The sequence below is a fragment of the Leptodactylus fuscus genome, chromosome 5 (genome assembly GCF_031893055.1).
Source record: "Leptodactylus fuscus isolate aLepFus1 chromosome 5, aLepFus1.hap2, whole genome shotgun sequence".
Taxonomy (NCBI): Eukaryota; Metazoa; Chordata; class Amphibia; order Anura; family Leptodactylidae; genus Leptodactylus; species Leptodactylus fuscus.
The window spans coordinates 11,791,215-11,815,403 of record NC_134269.1 but is presented as its reverse complement, the minus strand read 5'-3'; the positions used below and the strand labels follow the sequence as shown (position 1 = coordinate 11,815,403).

Here is a 24,189-nt window from a genome sequence, read left to right as displayed (position 1 = left end):
GTAGAACTAAAGCCTACTGTCATATATAAGAGGAGTCTCTGCTTTCATAGGGCACCAGAAGCAAGTTTCTAGGTTTTGTAATGCCCAAAGTAAACCTGTTTGAAGTCACCCCCCCACCCTACCCTTATTCTTCGTCCATTACACACAAGACTGTAGCCAGCAAGAAGCAGGGACAGATCTCAACACTGAAGCAATGGAAAGAATAAAGGATTTCACAGAAAGGAGACAAAATTCACTCAAAGTATATTACAAAATTTTAATACTGCCTGAAAATCAAAGGTTATCAGCAAGTTGATTTAGACTTTAAGGTTCCATGTACACGCTCCGAATGTGCCATCCAAGGGTGCGACCGATGGGCTGTTCCATTGAAAACAGATCAGGTCCTATCCTGTACTGTTTCATCGGAACGGAATGGATTGGAAGATCCCAAGGATAGCATTCGGATGTCATCCAAGTGCACTCCAATACAAAATCGTCCTCACCCCATACACACTTGGTCGTGTGCATGGGGTCTTTGCCTCCGCATGAGTTGGAACACTTCCTTAACAGTTCTTTTCCATTGAACCACACCACCACCCCACTATCTTATTTCCAGATCCCAGTACGCCCTCCTCGTGCAGACACCCTCTTCAGAGGTTTGGATGGACCAGGACGACGTTGATTGGACAGTGCCTTCAATGAAGAAAGGGAAGAGGATAAGACTGTAGAAGACAAAATACAACACTCCCGCACTCATGGGTCTTGAGGATACTTACCTCTTTCTTCACGGCTTCGGGTCCTTTAGCAAGATTTTTCTTGGGATGGGTTGGAAGTTTGGAGACCTCTTGATCCTTTTCATCTGATCTAAATGCGAAGGATGAAGTTGGATAAGAGATACGAGATGAAAGTCCATACTATGCCTATATTCTGGGAAGTGAAATTACCTGGTAAGTGGCTGGCCTCCTCTGCTTTGGAGAGACTGGGACAAGGCGGTCACATCTAGAAGAAGAGAGAATAACTTTCGAGAAAATATGCGACAGCCTAATTCCCTGTTCGCACCACCATCATCCAAGACCATGGCTCACCCCATCATACTAGTCCATGGACTTACCAGGGTTGACGTGATACAGTCCTTTATCCAATTCATTCAAGGGGTCTCCTGGAGTCCGGTCAAGTAACTTCGAGAGACAGGAATTGGTCGGGTAAGTAATTGGACGTGTATAGACCTATCAACCATCTTACCATAATACACACTAATAACGAGACCTCACCATGCGTATGTAGTATTGCAGAATAGGATTTGGGGTGGCTTGATCTTCTCCAACCCAGTGTGATGGGGTCTCCTGGGTTTTTATGGAAGGCTCTTCAAGAAAGGGGTGCTCTGGGGAGCTTTGGGGAAGAGTTGTGGACACTAAGGGAGGAGAGAACACAAATACGTATGAATGAACGGCGATCTCTTGATCTCACCCCCCCACTGTTACACGAAACCCTCCTGCGGATATCTCTGCTCATTAGCGCGAACTCCCTGCCATGTCTTGTAAATAAATCATTTCCTTCAAGTTCTCTGAATTAACTTGTTCTTTGCCAACGGCACACAATTCACACAGAACCAAATACCCCAAAGGTAGCTGAAGAGATATCGCAGCAGTGAACGGACCTCAACGCAAGTGTCAGATGACAACGTAGCCACCTTGTCTGCCATGTTACATACAGTCATTATAGACCAAAATACACCCCTAGACCTTCCTTAAAAATGTAGAAATGTTTACTTGAAGGAGTTGTCTGATCTTGGAGGTTATAGAGGGGGTTTGTTAAATTGGAACACACTTAAAACCAAAGGGTAGGGGTACTAGGAAGGGTGACAAGTCACTCAGAAGAATGGGCAGTGTGTAATCGGAGGAGATCCTAGAAAGAATCTGAACACTGAGCATTCGTTTGGCCATTTTACCAGATATCTCGGAGTTCTGCCGGTTACAGGTCAAGAAAGCAACCACGCGCACGCCCAAAGAATCTTCTAGATACTCTTCCACCACCAATTCTAGTCCGGGGAACGTTGGGACTTTCTGTCCAGACCAGGCACATTATGGACTGTTTATTATACATTAGTCTGACAGCTATAAACCCTCTAGCTTATGTAATCCGAAAGCGATTTTTTTGAGTCTCATATTAAAGGGGTTCTCCAAGATGGACAGGTCATGGTCTAGGCTTAGTATTAAGACCTGGGTGAATTAAGTGGTAAAATGCGTATAAGCGCCTTTCCCCCCCGACAATTGGTCTGTCTACATTCACCCGATGTACGAGGGTTTGCTTGTTCATTGGGTGATCAGCTGAATTTAGGAGGATTAAAGGGATTCAATTATTAAAATGCATATTTTTCTCACTAAGACGTAGGAATAGCCTTAAGAAAGGCTATTCTTCTCCTACCTTTAGATGTCTTCTCCACGCCACCGTTCGGTAGAAATCCCGATTTTTGTCTGTATGCAAATGAGTTCTCTCGCAGCACTGGGGGCGGGCCCAAGCGCTCAAACAGCACTGGGGGCGTCCCCAATGCTTCAAGAGAAATCTCCAGCGCCGCCTCTGTCTTCTTCCGGCGTTGGCTTCAAACTTCTAGGCATGCCTTGGGCAGAGCCAACTGCGCATGCCTGTGGCCATTTTCTCGTGGCTGCTTACCCCAGCTTACGGTCGAAGCGGCCGTGTGCAGTCGGCTCTGCTGGAAGCCTGATGGCAGAGCCGACTGCACATGCGTAGACGTTTGACCCCAGCACCGGAAGAAGACGCAGGGAGAGGCCGTTCCAGACGAAGATGGAGGCGGTCCTGGAGATTTCTCTCGCCGCATTGGGGACGCCCCCAGTGCTGTGAGAGAACTCATTTGCATACAGAAAAAAACTGGATTTCTACCAAATGGTGGTGCGGAGAAGACATCTAAAAGGAGAAGAATAGCCTTTCTTAAGGCTATTCTGCCATGTTAGTCAGAAGAAATAGCATTTTAATGATAAGATCCCTTTAATAATTCCAAAATTTTTGACCAAGGTAATAAAAGGGATCCAAGTAAATGTCAGTCTGCACTGCGTGACTCCAACCAAGTGCTGGTCAGAAAACTTCAGTGTGGCCTCTCTGTTGCATTTCCATCCCCCAGCAAATCCTTTCTCTCCGCTTAGCCTGGATTTTCTATGTCCTGAGGACTCGAAGCGACTCCGATGGCAAAGACTGTGATGTCATATAATACTGAATTAACAGAGACGTTGAAATGCAAGAGAAGGGGAAGGCGAGATCCCGACAACTTATACAGCACAGGCCACATCTTTCCCGGAAAGTTGCTGCTTGGAGATGAGCAGTAGCTCTCCAGGTTCTCCATTACCAAGGCGTATTTACCTCAGTCTATTTCCTCTTACTGCCCTTGTAATGACATCAGCATTCTGTGAGTCTGTATTAGACTTGTGTGTATATACTGCAGAACTACAAAGAGAAGGAGAACCCTCGCACTAAAGTCATATTTGCAATTTGTTTGGAAATGGCTTTTAACCCTTCCCAGATGGATGGGTAGCAGTAATTGCTTCTCTAAGATCATTGCTGATGTCTTTCCTCCTCTCCTTTAGCTTCAAAACCCGCCTGCTCCAGACTAGCAAACTGCTAAAACTGCTGCTTTTATAGGAGTTGGCCACACATGCAAATGATAAAATATCAAGGCCATTTGATAAGTAGCCCTGGCCGCTACTTGCCTTCTTAAAGGGATATTGGACTTCTTTCGCTACTGGTTAAAAAACCCTATACAAGCAGTAAGGGTTAAGTAATTTTGTTTAACATAGATATGTTGGAATTTGTCACGTAATATTGTTCTTAAGTCAGATTTGCTTAATTTTAAGACAGTCTATGGACCCAATTTTTTTTTTAAACGTCCCGATATGTAAAACCACAGAACTCAAGCAGGGTGAACTTTGTTTTTACAAGACTGTATATCCAATAAGAGGCTGTCACTGTAATTTGGATATGCGCTGGTCTCTCCTATACAGTCAACAGGTGCATTGTAAGCTCTTGTAAGACCTCTAAGCCTCTTAAAGACCTTCTAAAAGTAATGTTTGTTTACAAAACATTTTACATGAAACATATGGGGGGAGGGGATGGATTTATGAAGGATCGTGAAGCTCATACTCACCAGTTCCAGTCATTGTGCCATCTGCATATGGCTCCAGGGGAAAAAACCCATGATGGCTACTGAAGCTGTGACTCAGCTCTTCGACTTGCATTGGGTAGAAGCTTTCTTCTGGGTCAGGGACTCTGTGACTTGGTAGGCGATGACTTCCTGGGTTCTCTGGAAATGCCGAAGGGATTCTAAAGTCTTGGCTGTGTCCTTGGAAGGACATCTTGGATATGGGACTGAGGTTAGGAATCGTTAGCGGAGCCTGATCTAAGCTAGAGAAGGTAATAGGATTACTAGACTGTGGTCTACTGGTGGTCCGACTTATACCTTCCTTAGTAAGGTCATGAGTTTGGACCGTGGTACTGTTTCTTTGGTTTAATGGCTGGTTCAGGTATGCGTCTGAACTCTTGAATTGGCCGTGGCCAGAGTAGCTGATGACATTTTTCTCTGACGTTTGTTGGCTACTTCCCATGAGTGACTGAAGGATTCCATCTATTTGGTGGCCACCCCTTGACACAAGGGTCTCGTTTCTTGCCATAGAGTGATCGCTGGTGTTCGTGTGTTGGACGGTCCAAACCATATTAATGTTGCTGGTCTCTGGATAGAGCAAATTTTGGCTTTTATCCACCATTACTTGATCACTGGGTTCCCTTCTATACTGGCCAGCAATATAATTCCTTATTGCCTCACTAGCTATCATCTCCTGGAGTGTATGGAGGTCTCCAGTCTTAAACAGGCTAGTAGTATCTGTTACTCCCGGGGCTCTCTCTGATTGACCAATATGGCCACTCACTTGGGTATTCCCTGAAGAGTCTTGGCCCCCAGTGTAGTTACCCACAGTCGCCTTGTTGCTCACGTGTGCGCCATCACCCATAAATCGGAGACTTGTTTCCTTTACAAGGCTCGCTCCCATGGCACTTTGGCTTCTTTCATCCATAATTCGGCTGAAGTTGATTAAGTCGGAGCCACTGCTATTGGTAAGAGGTCTACTGCCAACGTGCCTGCTCCCCTGACTATCTTCTAGACGTTGGCAAGAGCTGGCAGTGGTTTGTAGGCCACTCCTGTGAGGATGTCCACCAGTCTCTTTATCGGAGCCTGTATTTTCTTTCACGTATCGGCTACCGATCCCGGTCAGGCTCTCAGCTCCGACTAGGCCTTGCCTTGCGTGGACGCTGGTCTCCTCACCATAGACGCCTTCTCTTGTGGTCTGTTCAGACGTCTCTGTGGTTTCATGGTGGGCAGTAATCGAGGAGCTCTCAGGGGGAACCTATACAGTCACGGAAACATAGATTATGGTTTCAAAAAGGGCAAAAAACATAGTAAAACGTTCCGTGAGATGAGAAAATTTCACATTTGCCAGACAAAACTGCTGGAAGAGGGAACGTAATCCTACAGAGTAGGCATGTCAAACATGCGGCCCTTTACAGGCATATCTGCGGCCCGCACAAAAGTCTCAAACTTTGTCTCTTTGTCTTTGACTTTTGTGCGGGCTGCAGATGTACAAAACTCACGATCAGCACTTCCGGTCTCCCTGCTCCGCCCCCTCCTCCCTCCGCTCCGCCCCCTCCTCCCCACACGCCGGGTGACGTGGCCACGTAATCAGGCCCGTACCCGACGTGTGCCTGCGTCCTACGCGGTCTCACAAGACTGCTGTGCAGGCTGAAGAGCAGAAGCAGGTAAGCTTCTGCAGAAGAAATTGTGATTTTTCAAGTATTTAAATATTTAGGGGATAAATACTAGATTTATGATGATGGGGGGTTGGAGTGCTGGGGAAGGGTTGGAGTGCTGGGGAAGGGTTGGAGTGCTGGGGGAGGGGGGCTTTTTGATGTCTGTCTGGCCCTTCCTTGGGCTTGAGGACTGTTTTTTTTTCCCACCCACTTTGTAATTCTTTCACTTGGGGGTTAATTGGAGCATTACAGTCTGTAGTGCTCCTATTAACCCCCAAGTGCAAGAATTGCAAGTGGGTGGGGAAAAACAGTCCTCAAGCCCAAGGAAGGGCCAGACTGACATCAAAAAGCCCCCCTCCCCCAGCACTCCAACCCTTCCCCAGCACTCCAACACAATAATGGTGTCTGCCAGCTTTAACTGAGGTGCCATTTTACCGGCAATCGCAGGCACCCGGAGCAAGATTCGGGGCCTGCGTGCATTTTTACGGCAGCCGGGAGCCTTGTGAGGCTCCAGCCTGTCATTCTATCCTTTCTACTGTAGGCTACTCTATGTAGCCTGCAATAGAAATGCCGGATTTTTGCGATGCATGGTATTAGTGATCAGTCCCCTAGGCCCTAGCTATTAGCTGCTGTGTGCGGCCCTCGCAACAACCTCGTTACTCATGTGGCCCTCGGGGTACCCTGAGTTTGACATGGCTGCTGCAGAGTATTTTGGGGAGATGTACGTGTGATAGGGAAATGTATAGGTGGCCATACAACCCTGCCAATAGCTATTCCTCCCTACATACAGACGTAGCTCGGCTGAGCATGCTTGTGTCCTCCGTGGTGAGGAAGGAATAGTTGGGGCATCTCCTTTGAGAACAAATGGCTTGTTTTAAACCAATGTAGATCTAAATCGGTTATTGAGGAAGGGGATGTATGTGCGGGGGGCCATACACAAATCAGATGGATAACTGGGCCTGCCAACCTCCACCTTATTTATGTGGCTGCCTAAGGTCCCAGTCCCAGAAAACCTGGCCGATATACAAACCGGGGATTTGCCCGTGGGCACAGAGTCAGTCTTAAGCTAAAAAATCCAGACAGTGAGAACATATACACAAGAAGGGCCGACACCTTGGCATTGAGAACTCGTAAGGCCTGACTCCAGTGACTCTTCATAACATCCTGAAGCTGGGACAACGTTTCGGCTCTTTCACTCTCTAATCGTCGAAGTGACCGAGACAGTTCTTGACAGCGCTCCTCTGAGCGAGACAACCTTCAAAAGAAAAAGGGAAGGAGGTCAGAAGCCTGCCTTAAAGGGATTCTATCATTAAAATGCTATTTTTTTCTGGGTACCACGTAGGAATAGCCTTAAGAAAGCCTATTCTTCTCCTCCCTTTAGATGTCTTCTCCGCACCGCAAGTTCGGTAGAAATCCCGATTGTCGTCTGTATGCAAACGAGTTCTTTTGCAGCACTGGGGGCGTCCCCAATACTACGAGAGAAATCTCCAGCAATGCCTCCATCTTCTTCAGGAACGGGTCTTCTTCCAGCAGTGGCTTCAAACTTCTAGACATGAACAGAGGCCGTTCCAAAAGAAGATGGAGGCGTCGCTGGAGAGTTCTCTCGCAGCACTGGAGACGCCCCCAGTGCTGTGAGAGAACTCATTTGCATATCAGGATTTCTACCGAACGGTGGTGCAGAGAAGACATCTAAAGGGAGGAGAAGAATAGCCTTTCTTGAGGCTATTCCTATGTGGTACCCAGAAAAAAAATGCATTTTAATGATAGAATCCCTTTAAGGAGTTCCTGTTGTCTGAGGAGACGTTACGTAATAAGCAGTCTCAGGGGGAATTCTTTCTGGCTACGTGTCTAGTAGTTCTGCATTTTTTCTGCTAATTCTCAGTTGTCCCTTGTCTGGTGAATGTAGACTAGCTACTACTACGTCTCTCACAGACAGCTCACAGAAAAAACAGAAGATCCTGCTCCTTAACTCTCACTCACTCACTCACTCACTCACTCACTCACTCAGGAGCAGCACGGAGGACATTATAGAGCAGCACTGATCTCTGGGGTGAGAGAAAACTTACTATTAGCTTTAGCAGAGTGTCCCCTCCTTCTAATGGAGCAAGTAATCTGATCCCTATGTGAGCCGATTTTCAAATAAATACGTTTTGGGAGAGGAGACAGACTTGGCAAAGCGAGTCAGCAGTTGAGGGACTAGGGACAAGTGACTTTCTGACTTCCAGGCAGTGATCTATTTAGAGGGGAAGGTCTTTTTCATTAGTGATCAGACGACCATGACAGACAAGCATGAGGTGCGAGACTGACCTGAGCTCGTAGTCCATGACAAGGTCTCGGTGCCGTCGTTCTCGTTCCTGTAATTCGGACTTGAACTGGGACATCTGGCTGCACAGTTCCGCTTCGTGCTGAGAGGTGAGCTCCAGCAGCTGCTTTCTGAAGGTTGGAGAACACGAGTTATGGTTACAAGGATCCCAAGGAGTAACCCTGTAATTCTTCCCCTTTACCCTCTCAGGTCAGTACCGGTGCTGATCCCTGACCGCGCACAAGTGCTGGGCACTCTCTTCATGAATCGCGCCCAGTCTCTCAGTGACCACCTCTTCCAGCCTCATTTTGTGCTCACTTTCAATCCGCACTTTCTCCGATTCGTTGCGGGCCTACAAAGAAGAGGTGCAAAAGTGGTTGCAAGAGAGGACCAGAATTTGTGGTCACGTAGCCAGGCCACGCTGACCACCAGTCGTAGTACCACTGTAGTAGGTCGTCACCTTCTCTAGGTTGAGCTCCATCTGCAGAGTATCCGTTTCCCGGTGCGAAGTCTGCAGTTCCCGTTCCAAGCGCAGGACGTCGCCCTGCAGGGCGGTGAGCGCCAGCTGTAACTGCTGAGACTTCTGGATCTCCTGCTGAGACAACGCCTGAGGACAGAGGAGAAGGAAATAACCTTCATACAAGGGATCAATGATGGAAAGAAGGAAAAGAGGGCAAATATTCAGAGATGCGATGTCTGCCTCCATGGAAAGCAAAGGCAGGCAGAACCAGGGAGAATTTCAGGGCTTGGTTCTCCAGGCTTATCAATGGATGACCGGCACCCTCACTGACCAGCTGTTTTAAGAGACCACAAGCACAGCGCTGTACAATGTATAGAGGCTGTGCTAGGTACTGCAGCTCAGCCCCAATCACTTGAATGGGACTGAGCTGTGAACAGATATTCAATGGATGACCTAAGGCCACAGGGTATGGAGTTACCTTTTGTGCTTCCAGGTCTCTCAGCCCCCTCTCCTGCACCCGTCTGCACTCCTCCTGCAGCTCCTGCTCCTTCTCCTCCCAGGATCTCTGCTGCTCCTCCATACGGTGCTGTAACAATTCCAGCTCTCGTCTTTCTTGTGCTCTGGTTTCCTCCTCCGCTTCCCGCTCTGCTTGGAATTGTGACAATCGCGCCGTCTGCTCTTCGACCTGTAGGAAGGATATATTATGTTGGGACCAGGTGTGGCACCATCGAGCACTCCTCATGTTCTCCGTGAAGTCTCACCCTTCTCTGCAGCTCCATCTGTTTTTCCTTGGTGGCGCTCTTCTCCCGATCCAGCGAGTCCAGGGTCTCGGCCAGTTGCTTCTCCACTTGTATCAGGGCCTGGTGTATATGGGATAGTAGGAGTAAGGACAGAGCGTGGCTCAGTGGTTACAGGACTCTGTGTCCTCTAAACATTACAAGGTGGGTGGGAACCATCTACTGATCCTCCCTTGAGCATCTAAGGGGATATCCTCATGACAAGTATTTTAGGAACCTGAACCAACCAAATTCTATGGGATCCAATCTAAAGGGTATAGGGACAGCCTCATCACATACCAATATTTACAATTGATGACCTATCCAGGTGTCAAGATACCCCCGATCCTTAATTCATGATCTATTCTAAAGGATAGGTCATCAATTGAGAAGCCTGGACAAACCCCTTTAAGTGGGTTCTCTGGTAACCTGATCGTACAAGGATATCCCCCCGGCCTCGTCGTCTGCTCACCTCTTGGTCTCTGGTCCTGGCCCGCTCAGCCTCCTCCTTCTCCTCTCTGACACGACGCACGGACTCTTCTCTCTGACTCTCCTGCTGCTTCCAGCCTCCGACCACCAAGGCCAGGGTCTACGGACAGACACGTCACTTAGTCAGAAGATGGGCAACTTGCTCTAGCGCCACCTTTTGGAAGGGCATGCAAGGTCTAAGTCCCGCTACAGTGTAAAGTGGACTCTTTGGAAGAAACGTCTTTTTAAAGGGGACACATACTGATGACCTATACTGTGTGGGATCTGAGTATCGGACCCCCCAGATCACATACTGATGACCTATACTGTGCGGGATCTGAGTGTCTGACCCCACAGATGACATACTGATGACCTATACTGTGCGGGATCTGAGTATCGGACCCCCCAGATCACATACTGATGACCTATACTGTGCGGGATCTGAGTGTCGGACCCCACAGATCACATACTGATGACCTATACTGTGCAGGATCTGAGTGTCGGACCCCCCAGATCACATACTGATGACCTATACTGTGCGGGATCTGAGTGTCGGACCCCACAGATCACATACTGATGACCTATACTGTGCAGGATCTGAGTGTCTGACCCCACAGATGACATACTGATGACCTATACTGTGCGGGATCTGAGTGTCGGACCCCATAGATCACATACTGATGACCTATACTGTGCGGGATCTGAGTGTCGGACCCCCACTGATCACATACTGATGACCTATACTGTGCGGGATCTGAGTGTCGGACCCCATAGATCACATACTGATGACCTATACTGTGCAGGATCTGAGTGTCGGACCCCATAGATCACATACTGATCTATACTGTGCGGGATCTGATTGTCGGACCCCACTGATCACATACTGATCTATACTGTGCGGGATCTGAGTGTCGGACCCCCACTGATCACATACTGATGACCTATACTGTGCGGGATCTGAGTGTCGGACCCCATAGATCACATACTGATGACCTATACTGTGCGGGATCTGAGTGTCGGACCCCCCAGATCACATACTGACCTATACTGTGCGGGATCTGAGTGTCGGACCCCCACTGATCACATACTGATGACCTATACTGTGCGGGATCTGAGTGTCGGACCCCCACTGATCACATACTGATGACCTATACTGTGCGGGATCTGAGTGTCGGACCCCACAGATGACATACTGATGACCTATACTGTGCGGGATCTGAGTGTCGGACCCCCCCACTGATCACATACTGATGACCTATACTGTGCGGGATCTGAGTGTCGGACCCCCCAGATCACATACTGACCTATACTGTGCGGGATCTGAGTGTCGGACCCCCACTGATCACATACTGATGACCTATACTGTGCGGGATCTGAGTGTCGGACCCCACAGATCACATACTGATGACCTATACTGTGCGGGATCTGAGTATCGGACCCCACAGATGACATACTGATGACCTATACTGTGCAGGATCTGAGTGTCGGACCCCACAGATCACATACTGATGACCTATACTGTGCGGGATCTGAGTGTCGGACCCCACAGATCACATACTGATGACCTATACTGTGCGGGATCTGAGTGTCGGACCCCATAGATCACATACTGATGACCTATACTGTGCGGGATCTGAGTGTCGGACCCCACAGATCACATACTGATGACCTATACTGTGCGGGATCTGAGTGTCGGACCCCATAGATCACATACTGATGACCTATACTGTGCGGGATCTGAGTGTCGGACCGCATAGATCACATACTGACCTATACTGTGCGGGATCTGAGTATCGGACCCCACAGATCACATACTGATGACCTATACTGTGCGGGATCTGAGTGTCGGACCGCATAGATCACATACTGACCTATACTGTGCGGGATCTGAGTATCGGACCCCCCAGATCACATACTGACCTATACTGTGCGGGATCTGAGTGTCGGACCCCCCCACTGATCACATACTGATGACCTATACTGTGCGGGATCTGAGTGTCGGACCCCATAGATCACATACTGATGACCTATACTGTGCGGGATCTGAGTGTCGGACCCCACAGATCACATACTGATGACCTATACTGTGCGGGATCTGAGTGTCGGACCCCACAGATCACATACTGATGACCTATACTGTGCGGGATCTGAGTATCGGACCCCACAGATGACATACTGATGACCTATACTGTGCGGGATCTGAGTGTCGGACCCCACAGATGACATACTGATGACCTATACTGTGCGGGATCTGAGTGTCGGACCCCACAGATCACATACTGATGACCTATACTGTGCGGGATCTGAGTGTCGGACCCCATAGATCACATACTGATGACCTATACTGTGCGGGATCTGAGTGTCGGACCCCACAGATCACATACTGATGACCTATACTGTGCGGGATCTGAGTGTCGGACCCCATAGATCACATACTGATGACCTATACTGTGCGGGATCTGAGTGTCGGACCCCCACTGATCACATACTGATGACCTATACTGTGCGGGATCTGAGTGTCGGACCGCATAGATCACATACTGACCTATACTGTGCGGGATCTGAGTATCGGACCCCACAGATCACATACTGATGACCTATACTGTGCGGGATCTGAGTGTCGGACCGCATAGATCACATACTGACCTATACTGTGCGGGATCTGAGTATCGGACCCCCCAGATCACATACTGACCTATACTGTGCGGGATCTGAGTATCGGACCCCCCAGATCACATACTGACCTATACTGTGCGGGATCTGAGTGTCGGACCCCCCCACTGATCACATACTGATGACCTATACTGTGCGGGATCTGAGTGTCGGACCCCATAGATCACATACTGATGACCTATACTGTGCGGGATCTGAGTGTCGGACCCCACAGATCACATACTGATGACCTATACTGTGCGGGATCTGAGTGTCGGACCCCACAGATCACATACTGATGACCTATACTGTGCGGGATCTGAGTATCGGACCCCACAGATGACATACTGATGACCTATACTGTGCAGGATCTGAGCGTCGGACCCCACAGATCACATACTGATGACCTATACTGTGCGGGATCTGAGTATCGGACCCCACAGATCACATACTGATCTATACTGTGCGGGATCTGAGTGTCGGACCCCATAGATCACATACTGATGACCTATACTGTGCGGGATCTGAGTGTCGGACCCCATAGATCACATACTGATGACCTATACTGTGCAGGATCTGAGTGTCGGACCCCCACTGATCACATACTAATGACCTATACTGTGCGGGATCTGAGTGTCGGACCCCATAGATCACATACTGATGACCTATACTGTGCGGGATCTGAGTGTCTGACCCCACAGATGACATACTGATGACCTATACTGTGCGGGATCTGAGTGTCTGACCCCACAGATCACATACTGATGACCTATACTGTGCGGGATCTGAGTGTCGGACCCCATAGATCACATACTGATGACCTATACTGTGCGGGATCTGAGTGTCTGACCCCACAGATGACATACTGATGACCTATACTGTGCAGGATCTGAGTGTCTGACCCCACAGATGACATACTGATGACCTATACTGTGCGGGATCTGAGTGTCGGACCCCACAGATGACATACTGATGACCTATACTGTGCGGGATCTGAGTGTCTGACCCCACAGATCACATACTGATGACCTATACTGTGCGGGATCTGAGTGTCGGACCCCACAGATCACATACTGACCTATACTGTGCAGGATCTGAGTGTCGGACCCCACAGATCACATACTGACCTATACTGTGCGGGATCTGAGTGTCGGACCCCACAAATCACGTACTGATGACCTATACTGTGCAGGATCTGAGTGTCGGACCCCACAGATGACATACTGATGACCTATACTGTGCGGGATCTGAGTGTCTGACCCCACAGATCACATACTGATGACCTATACTGTGCAGGATCTGAGTGTCGGACCCCACAAATCACATACTGATGACCTATACTGTGCAGGATCTGAGTGTCGGACCCCCCAGATCACATACTGACCTATACTGTGCAGGATCTGAGTGTCGGACCCCCACTGATCACATACTGATGACCTATACTGTGCGGGATCTGAGTGTCTGACCCCACAGATCACATACTGATGACCTATACTGTGCGGGATCTGAGTGTCGGACCCCACAGATCACATACTGATCTATACTGTGCGGGATCTGATTGTCGGACCCCACTGATCACATACTGATCTATACTGTGCGGGATCTGATTGTCGGACCCCACTGATCACATACTGATCTATACTGTGCAGGATCTGATTGTCGGACCCCACTGATCACATACTGATCTATACTGTGCGGGATCTGATTGTCGGACCCCACTGATCACATACTGATGACCTATACTGTGCAGGATCTGAGTGTCGGACCCCACAGATGACATACTGATGACCTATACTGTGCGGGATCTGAGTGTCGGACCCCACAGATGACATACTGATGACCTATACTGTGCAGGATCTGAGTGTCGGATCCCACAGATCACATACTGATGACCTATACTGTGCGGGATCTGAGTGTCGGACCCCATAGATCACATACTGATGACCTATACTGTGCGGGATCTGAGTGTCTGACCCCACAGATCACATACTGATGACCTATACTGTGCGGGATCTGAGTGTCGGACCCCACAGATCACATACTGATGACCTATACTGTGCGGGATCTGAGTGTCGGACCCCATAGATCACATACTGATGACCTATACTGTGCGGGATCTGAGTGTCTGACCCCACAGATGACATACTGATGACCTATACTGTGCGGGATCTGAGTGTCGGACCCCACAGATGACATACTGATGACCTATACTGTGCGGGATCTGAGTGTCTGACCCCACAGATCACATACTGATGACCTATACTGTGCGGGATCTGAGTGTCGGACCCCACAGATCACATACTGACCTATACTGTGCGGGATCTGAGTGTCGGACCCCACAGATCACATACTGATGACCTATACTGTGCGGGATCTGAGTGTCGGACCCCATAGATCACATACTGATGACCTATACTGTGCGGGATCTGAGTGTCGGACCCCACAGATCACATACTGATGACCTATACTGTGCGGGATCTGAGTATCGGACCCCACAGATGACATACTGATGACCTATACTGTGCAGGATCTGAGTGTCGGACCCCACAGATGACATACTGATGACCTATACTGTGCGGGATCTGAGTGTCTGACCCCACAGATCACATACTGATGACCTATACTGTGCAGGATCTGAGTGTCGGACCCCACAAATCACATACTGATGACCTATACTGTGCAGGATCTGAGTGTCGGACCCCCCAGATCACATACTGACCTATACTGTGCAGGATCTGAGTGTCGGACCCCCACTGATCACATACTGATGACCTATACTGTGCGGGATCTGAGTGTCTGACCCCACAGATCACATACTGATGACCTATACTGTGCGGGATCTGAGTGTCGGACCCCACAGATCACATACTGATCTATACTGTGCGGGATCTGATTGTCGGACCCCACTGATCACATACTGATCTATACTGTGCGGGATCTGATTGTCGGACCCCACTGATCACATACTGATCTATACTGTGCAGGATCTGATTGTCGGACCCCACTGATCACATACTGATCTATACTGTGCGGGATCTGATTGTCGGACCCCACTGATCACATACTGATGACCTATACTGTGCAGGATCTGATTGTCGGACCCCACAGATCACATACTGATGACCTTTCTTTTGTAACCACACGTTTTATTTTATGGGTTTTTTTATGACTCCCGTGTACTGTCCTGCTTCATTTCCAGAGGAATCATTTTTTATGCCGTTACATAACAGTGGCCGCAGACATAACTACAGGCACAGTCACACAGCCGGAGGCGTATATATGTATCCCATGGTGGCCATGTGACTGAGCCCGCAGCGGCCATACACACCATACCATAAAGGTCACCTGGTCCAGCTGCTGGATCATACTGTCCTTCCTGCGGTCGGCCGCCAGCATCACCGACACCCTCTGCTGGAGCTCCAGCATCTCGTTCTGGAGGTTCTGGATGTGACGTTCCAGGTGCTGCACAGGGAGACACAGACGGACATTGGGGGAAGGTGTTTGGGTGAGGTGCGGGGTGGGGGGAGGGGACGCTGGGCAATTAGAAGAAAGCTGAGCTGCTTTTAATATGGACGGTCACCACGTGATGCGGTAACAGGATTACATCACACACAGGCTTATCCGCTGATCCAGAGTCATGACAGATGATGGAGTCAAGGGGAGGGGGGAGGGGCAGAGGAGAGAGAGACAGGTAAAGAGCAAGAGGAGGAGGAGGAGGATGGAGGAAGACGGCCTAGGGAAGGAGTGACAGACAGAAGGAACCTTACAGAGACTGCTGAAGGAGGAGAGAAAGAGGGGAGCGAGGCCGAGAAAGAGGAGAGAAAGAGGGGAGCGAGGCCGAGAAAGAGGAGAGAAAGAGGGGAGCGAGGCCGAGAAAGAGGAGAGAAAGAGGGGAGCGAGGCCGAGAAAGAGGAGAGAAAGAGGGGAGCGAGGCCGAGAAAGAGGAGAGAAAGAGGGGAGCGAGGCCGAGAAAGAGGAGAGAAAGAGGGGAGCGAGGCCGAGAAAGAGGAGAGAAAGAGGGGAGCGAGGCCGAGAAAGAGGAGAGAAAGAGGGGAGCGAGGCCGAGAAAGAGGAGAGAAAGAGGGGAGCGAGGCCGAGAAAGAGGAGAGAAAGAGGGGAGCGAGGCCGAGAAAGAGGAGAGAAAGAGGGGAGCGAGGCCGAGAAAGAGGAGAGAAAGAGGGGAGCGAGGCCGAGAAAGAGGAGAGAAAGAGGGGAGCGAGGCCGAGAAAGAGGAGAGAAAGAGGGGAGCGAGGCCGAGAAAGAGGAGAGAAAGAGGGGAGCGAGGCCGAGAAAGAGGAGAGAAAGAGGGGAGCGAGGCCGAGAAAGAGGAGAGAAAGAGGGGAGCGAGGCCGAGAAAGAGGAGAGAAAGAGGGGAGCGAGGCCGAGAAAGAGGAGAGAAAGAGGGGAGCGAGGCCGAGAAAGAGGAGAGAAAGAGGGGAGCGAGGCCGAGAAAGAGGAGAGAAAGAGGGGAGCGAGGCCGAGAAAGAGGAGAGAAAGAGGGGAGCGAGGCCGAGAAAGAGGAGAGAAAGAGGGGAGCGAGGCCGAGAAAGAGGAGAGAAAGAGGGGAGCGAGGCCGAGAAAGAGGAGAGAAAGAGGGGAGCGAGGCCGAGAAAGAGGAGAGAAAGAGGGGAGCGAGGCCGAGAAAGAGGAGAGAAAGAGGGGAGCGAGGCCGAGAAAGAGGAGAGAAAGAGGGGAGCGAGGCCGAGAAAGAGGAGAGAAAGAGGGGAGCGAGGCCGAGAAAGAGGAGAGAAAGAGGGGAGCGAGGCCGAGAAAGAGGAGAGAAAGAGGGGAGCGAGGCCGAGAAAGAGGAGAGAAAGAGGGGAGCGAGGCCGAGAAAGAGGAGAGAAAGAGGGGAGCGAGGCCGAGAAAGAGGAGAGAAAGAGGGGAGCGAGGCCGAGAAAGAGGAGAGAAAGAGGGGAGCGAGGCCGAGAAAGAGGAGAGAAAGAGGGGAGCGAGGCCGAGAAAGAGGAGAGAAAGAGGGGAGCGAGGCCGAGAAAGAGGAGAGAAAGAGGGGAGCGAGGCCGAGAAAGAGGAGAGAAAGAGGGGAGCGAGGCCGAGAAAGAGGAGAGAAAGAGGGGAGCGAGGCCGAGAAAGAGGAGAGAAAGAGGGGAGCGAGGCCGAGAAAGAGGAGAGAAAGAGGGGAGCGAGGCCGAGAAAGAGGAGAGAAAGAGGGGAGCGAGGCCGAGAAAGAGGAGAGAAAGAGGGGAGCGAGGCCGAGAAAGAGGAGAGAAAGAGGGGAGCGAGGCCGAGAAAGAGGAGAGAAAGAGGGGAGCGAGGCCGAGAAAGAGGAGAGAAAGAGGGGAGCGAGGCCGAGAAAGAGGAGAGAAAGAGGGGAGCGAGGCCGAGAAAGAGGAGAGAAAGAGGGGAGCGAGGCCGAGAAAGAGGAGAGAAAGAGGGGAGCGAGGCCGAGAAAGAGGAGAGAAAGAGGGGAGCGAGGCCGAGAAAGAGGAGAGAAAGAGGGGAGCGAGGCCGAGAAAGAGGAGAGAAAGAGGGGAGCGAGGCCGAGAAAGAGGAGAGAAAGAGGGGAGCGAGGCCGAGAAAGAGGAGAGAAAGAGGGGAGCGAGGCCGAGAAAGAGGAGAGAAAGAGGGGAGCGAGGCCGAGAAAGAGGAGAGAAAGAGGGGAGCGAGGCCGAGAAAGAGGAGAGAAAGAGGGTAGCGAGGCCGAGAAAGAGGAGAGAAAGAGGGTAGCGAGGCCGAGAAAGAGGAGAGAAAGAGGGGAGCGAGGCCGAGAAAGAGGAGAGAAAGAAGGTAGCGAGGCCGAGAAAGAGGAGAGAAAGAGGGGAGCGAGGCCGAGAAAGAGGAGAGAAAGAGGGGAGAGAGGCCGAGAAAGAGGAGAGAAAGAGGGGAGCGAGGCCGAGAAAGAGGAGAGAAAGAGGGGAGCGAGGCCGAGAAAGAGGAGAGAAAGAGGGGAGCGAGGCCGAGAAAGAGGAGAGAAAGAGGGGAGCGAGGCCGAGAAAGAGGAGAGAAAGAGGGGAGCGAGGCCGAGAAAGAGGGGAGCGAGGCCGAGAAAGAGGAGAGAAAGAGGGGAGCGAGGCCGAGAAAGAGGAGAGAAAGAGGGGAGCGAGGCCGAGAAAGAGGAGAGAAAGAGGGGAGCGAGGCCGAGAAAGAGGAGAGAAAGAGGGGAGCGAGGCCGAGAAAGAGGAGAGAAAGAGGGGAGCGAGGCCGAGAAAGAGGAGAGAAAGAGGGGAGCGAGGCCGAGAAAGAGGAGAGAAAGAGGGGAGCGAGGCCGAGAAAGAGGAGAGAAAGAGGGGAGCGAGGCCGAGAAAGAGGAGAGAAAGAGGGGAGCGAGGCCGAGAAAGAGGAGAGAAAGAGGGGAGCGAGGCCGAGAAAGAGGAGAGAAAGAGGGGAGCGAGGCCGAGAAAGAGGAGAGAAAGAGGGTAGCGAGGCCGAGAAAGAGGAGAGAAAGAGGGTAGCGAGGCCGAGAAAGAGGAGAGAAAGAGGGGAGCGAGGCCGAGAAAGAGGAGAGAAAGAGGGGAGCGAGGCCGAGAAAGAGGAGAGAAAGAGGGGAGCGAGGCCGAGAAAGAGGAGAGAAAGAGGGGAGCGAGGCCGAGAAAGAGGAGAGAAAGAGGGGAGCGAGGCCGAGAAAGAGGAGAGAAAGAGGGGAGCGAGGCCGAGAAAGAGGAGAGAAAGAGGGGAGCGAGGCCGAGAAAGAGGAGAGAAAGAGGGGAGCGAGGCCGAGAAAGAGGAGAGAAAGAGGGGAGCGAGGCCGAGAAAGAGGAGAGAAAGAGGGGAGCGAGGCCGAGAAAGAGGAGAGAAAGAGGGGAGCGAGGCCGAGAAAGAGGAGAGAAAGAGGGGAGCGAGGCCGAGAAAGAGGAGAGAAAGAGGGGAGCGAGGCCGAGAAAGAGGAGAGAAAGAGGGGAGCGAGGCCGAGAAAGAGGAGAGAAAGAGGGGAGCGAGGCCGAGAAAGAGGAGAGAAAGAGGGGAGCGAGGCCGAGAAAGAGGAGAGAAAGAGGGGAGCGAGGCCGAGAAAGAGGGGAGCGAGGCCGAGAAAGAGGAGAGAAAGAGGGGAGCGAGGCCGAGAAAGAGGAGAGAAAGAGGGGAGCGAGGCCGAGAAAGAGGAGAGAAAGAGGGGAGCGAGGCCGAGAAAGAGGAGAGAAAGAGGGGAGCGAGGCCGAGAAAGAGGAGAGAAAGAGGGGAGCGAGGCCGAGAAAGAGGAGAGAAAGAGGGGAGCGAGGCCGAGAAAGAGGAGAGAAAGAGGGGAGCGAGGCCGAGAAAGAGGAGAGAAAGAGGGGAGCGAGGCCGAGAAAGAGGAGAGAAAGAGGGGAGCGAGGCCGAGAAAGAGGAGAGAAAGAGGGGAGCGAGGCCGAGAAAGAGGAAAGATAGATAGATTGATAGATAGATAGATAGGAGACTGAGAAAGAGGAAAGAAAGAGGGGAGCGAGAGAAAACAAACAAACAAACAAAAAAACGAATGACACAAAAGAGGAGGAGGAAACAAGTAAACAATAAAAGACAAAGAGAAGAGAAAGCAGATGACAATACATGAGGCCTCCGCGTTACAGACGTGTTGCTACGTTCGTGGGGTGCGGCGTTACCTTACGTCGCGCCGTCTCTTTCTCCAGGGTTTCTCTCAGCTGTAGGTCGGGCGGTGGGGCGTTATACAGGGTGGCATAGCGAGGGAAGAGACCCTCCAAGCCAACTAGAGACAAGGGCGGAGAGAGATCCTGGCCAGGGTGGGCACTAGGATGGAGAAGACATCACTACATTACACACAGTAGGTTACAGTGGTGGAGGACACAACGAACAAAGAGCCGCCATCATGTGTCCTCCGCTGGGCCTGCACTAGACACACTGCTGACACCTCACTATTATAGTCCTCCATACCTGAGGAGAGTGCTTGTGGTGTCACTCTGCTGCTCCAGTCTCTTTCCAGGGGCCTCCCCTGCAGGCAGACAAGAGTAGAAATGAAGCGGCCTGTTCTCCCCGAGGTTCTCTCTAACCTGCCCGCTTTACTCACCGTGTGAGGTCACGGAGCTGCCCAGCGTCAGCATGTTCTTCAGGTGGCATCGCAGGGACTCCATCTGGGAGATGTACGGAGAAGACTCCTGTAGAGCGGGACAATGATCAGTCATACAATAAGCCGTACCCAATCCTACATTACACTAAGACAGCGGGTCTAGCCCCAAGACGGCATAAAAGGGCTTCCCCTGATGCCCTATAAAAGTTCTCAGTGGCAACTTTTGGGTAGTGTACCTCTTAGTGAGACTGCAACACATGCCCCTCGCCAACAAAGACAAGGAAACTGTGGGAGTTGCTCATGCACCATCCAGACACAGGGGGGCGCCATCATTACATCCCCAGTCTATGCCTTCACAGGGGGATATTTGGAGTCACAGCGCCCATTCCATGTCCTGCCATTGACAACCAACATTGCCTTTGTCTGCAGTGATATCAGGAACGAGAAACCTGGACTGTACAGGTTGGTGCCGTGTCTATAGTGCTGGATGGATTCAGTTATGGAAAGAGGGGAGCGCTTTAATCCTGCCTGTGCTGTGGAGTAACACACTGCCCCCTACTGGTGTGATGATATGGGGGCCATTATATCGGAAAGTTGGTAAACCCTAGTAGTGATACGAGGACACTCATTGATATGTACAGGCCATAGGTGTTGTCTCTCACGGCAGGGCAGGATAATGCTCACCCCCCCAAACACGAGGGCTCCCCAGATACGTCCCCACCAGATTACACCTTCTGGTCCTGACTGATCATCCACCATTTATGGGAAGTGAGCTCTGGCAACCTGAGAGTATACAGGACCTGTATATCTGTGGGTGCACGTGCCACAGGATACTATACAGACCCTGTATATACCTCCATGTCCTGCCGTATCCAGGCTAGAGGAACCAACAGGGTCCTAGAGCCTGCACTCACTTGTCCAGTTTCCCCCTCCCCACTGTGGACAGGAGTCCGACCTTCGGGTTGGATGAATTTTGTCGATGCTTCTTCATGAAAGTCGTAGAGCAGGTAAAATGGGGTACGAACAATATATGGGACTAGGTGTTAGCAGAGGCCTATGCAAGAAAAGAACAGCATCAGCGCCACCTAGAGGCACCAAGTAACACAAGCACAGGACTACTGCCGAGGCCGCCCATACAGGACACCTATCTCTGACCTACTGGAAAAGGAAGGTGCTGCCATTTTTGTTTCAAAACCGAATCTATCGCTTTTTTTCTAACCTGTTATTATTTCCCGATCGTAGATTATTTTTATTCCATTTCCTGTACGTGCTTATGGGGACGGCCATCTTGTCTGAGCTTCTTCTCTGCACCGTTAACGGCACTTGGTGATCCGCTTTACGGCATAGTCATGGCCATAGCCTGGAGAAGACTCACTGAGGTCTAGGGGAGAGTTTTCTAGACAAAGGGGGGTGGGGGGAGATAATCTGTGACATCATCTATTGTTAGGAGTGACGTCATGAAGGATCAGCGGTGTTATCTATAGAGGTGTTATCTTCTATTGTAATACTGTCTTTATTTGTGATGTAGATATTCAGTGTGAACTAAGACACACAAAAATAGTCAAAGAAAAAACAGAAATCACACAAGTAGTCGTGGCCGAGTGGTTAAGGCGATGGACTAGAAATCCATTGGGGTCTCCCCGCGCAGGTTCGAATCCTGCCGACTACGGTTTTACGAAACTCATGAGTGGTACACTGACGTGAACCAGGGATCGGCGTTGATCTTAGGTCTGTGGTTGGGGCAGAATTTAGGGCTGTATTATGGACCGGACAATACGATGACAAGATGGCCCTGTTAAGAAGACCTCAGGTGGTGAGGGAGGTCTGTTCTCAGGACGGCTGTAGTCAGAGTTTCCAAACTCCACACCCCCTGCCTGGTCGAGCATCATCTCCTCCTCGTACCTTTCTCTCAGATGCCTCCACCCCCTCCTGGAGCCTCCTCGACAATTCATCGGCCAGATCTTCCACATCGGACGTCATGGCGGAACCTTGGGCCTCCGTTCTTGCCGGGACTCCACGGATCTCTTCGGACTCCTCTTCTTGGCTGCGTCTCAAGGAGGCGTAGAGTTGAGCGGTGACCTCGGAGGAGACGGCACGTCTGCGAGAAGTGGAAGGTGAAGGGAGGAGAGGTGGAGAAGAGGAGAGATCAGTGATGGAACAGCGTGGAGATGGAGGAGAAGACAGAGGGAGAGGCTCTATGCCGCTGAGGAGCGAGGCGTCCTGGAGAGAGAAGGCGCGAGGGAGAGCCATGAAAAGAGACAGGTGGGGAAGCTGGAGAGAGAGAGGGGGGGGGGGGGGGGAACAAGGGTTACTTATCAGGTAACACAAGGGTTAAATATCTGCCCCCCTCCTATGGAAAGGTGTAGAACGAAATAAGACCCTCTACCCATCCAACACCAAGCAAATGACCGCTCAGTGGGACGGGCAAAACATGACCTAATTCAGCTCAATTCTAATTAATGGCGATTATTTAGGCCACGCCCCTTTTATAGTACAATTATGCGTCGGGAAAACCTTGCGAGATTCGGCTGGTGGTTTCGTTTGTGTCTCTGGAGTCCCTTCCGAACCCCGAGGATAATGATCAGAGGCCCAAAGGAGGTGACAAACATAAAAAACACCATTACTCACCTCTCCCGGGCTCCAGCGCGGCTCCCTCTTCTCTTTCAGACGTCAGGGGACGCTTAGGCCTGTGATCGCATTGTGAAACATAGACGAAAGCATCGCAACACCGAGCGACCCAATCACAGGCTTCAGCGGTCCTTGACGTCAGGCAGAAGACTGGAAGAAAATAGGGAGCCGCGCCGGAGCCCAGGAGAGGTGAGTACGGCTCTAGCAGATCATGGTCTCTACATGTGACCAAAGGAAAGGAAGCGGGGCGTCACGGGTTACGTATGCGAATAATGCGCCGCGTCCTTTCCTTAGGCCGGTGATTGGAGGGGACTTCGGACGGGTGCCGTGTGACCAGGGACAGGACAATATAGGTTTTTAATTTTTTTTCACCTTCCCCGGCCTTCAGGGAACAAATGTTTCTTCCTGGGCAATCCCTTTAACTGTGCTCAGGCCATGAACATGAATAACACGGGGTGGAAAGAAGAAACGGCGCTCTGAGAGCATTGATGGCACCCCGACCTGCTGATCTGTGGGGTCCCCGGGACGGTATAGTGGCTGTGCTCGGTACTGCAGCTCAGCCCCATTCACTTCAATAGGAATTCTGGAGATAACCAATCACTGTATTTCAACCGGCCCCGATGCGGGGTTGCGTGCTGTCCAGCAGGGGGCATGCTTAATTTACTGACGGACTACAGGGGTACAGCACCCCCCACCCCAAACACGCTTCACGGCGTGACCCCTTTAGAGGTCTGTTCACACATAGCACGTTTTACAGCATCGCATGTTGTCGCCATAGAAGTCGCTAGGGCAGAATTTCGGACATTACGATATCTGGGGTGTAACGGCGGCGACCGGCGCCATTCCCTCAGTCCCTACGGGGGACACCGGACAGGACACGCATGTGACACGGACACGTCTGACTGAACGAGGCACCGACACGAGAAGTCACATGATCACAACGCAAAGGAAAAAATAAAATACACAATAACGTGAGACCTTAAAGGGACAGCAGAGCTGCAATGGGGTCTACGTGACGTAATAGCGCTAATATGACATCACAGCACACTCAGCACATGTTCTCACCTCACACTGCGGGACCTGCCGCTTCTTAAGTCTCTTCTCAACGTCTTCTGGCTTTGAACCCGCGTCCGGGGCCGCCGCGTGACGTCACTCTCCTGCG

The 24,189-nt window shown here is 51.1% G+C and overlaps 1 protein-coding gene and 1 non-coding gene across 2 annotated transcripts; one reads left to right on the top strand and one right to left on the bottom strand.

Moving 5' to 3' along the window:
• Positions 1–565: 565 nt before the first annotated feature.
• Positions 566–24,169, bottom strand: CNTROB (centrobin, centriole duplication and spindle assembly protein). Its single transcript, XM_075272451.1, has 19 exons — positions 24,093–24,169; positions 22,302–22,670; positions 20,400–20,487; positions 20,267–20,324; positions 19,978–20,122; positions 15,788–15,904; positions 9,795–9,911; positions 9,308–9,406; positions 9,025–9,231; positions 8,547–8,693; positions 8,305–8,438; positions 8,092–8,217; positions 6,898–7,039; positions 4,133–5,384; positions 1,251–1,390; positions 1,091–1,157; positions 924–978; positions 756–843; positions 566–672 (listed from the first exon to the last, which is right to left on the bottom strand). Exons 2-19 carry the CDS (start codon positions 22,647–22,649, stop codon positions 586–588), a joined length of 3,417 nt encoding a protein of 1,138 aa, XP_075128552.1. The 5' UTR covers positions 22,650–22,670; positions 24,093–24,169; the 3' UTR covers positions 566–585.
• TRNAS-AGA (transfer RNA serine (anticodon AGA)) lies at positions 21,987–22,068 on the top strand. Its single transcript has one exon. It is a non-coding gene; the product is annotated as a tRNA-Ser (tRNA).
• Positions 24,170–24,189: the final 20 nt, after the last annotated feature.

Coding starts and splice junctions, on each gene's coding strand:
- CNTROB (XM_075272451.1), bottom strand. CDS start 22,649: ATGGCTCTCCCTCGCGCCTTCTCTCTCCAGGACGCCTCGCTCCTCAGC. Junction 5,385..6,897: donor TACGAGTTCTCAATGCCAAG/GTGTCGGCCCTT, acceptor GTGACTGTATAG/GTTCCCCCTGAGAGCTCCTC. Junction 673..755: donor CCGAAGCCGTGAAGAAAGAG/GTAAGTATCCTC, acceptor TCTTCATTGAAG/GCACTGTCCAATCAACGTCG.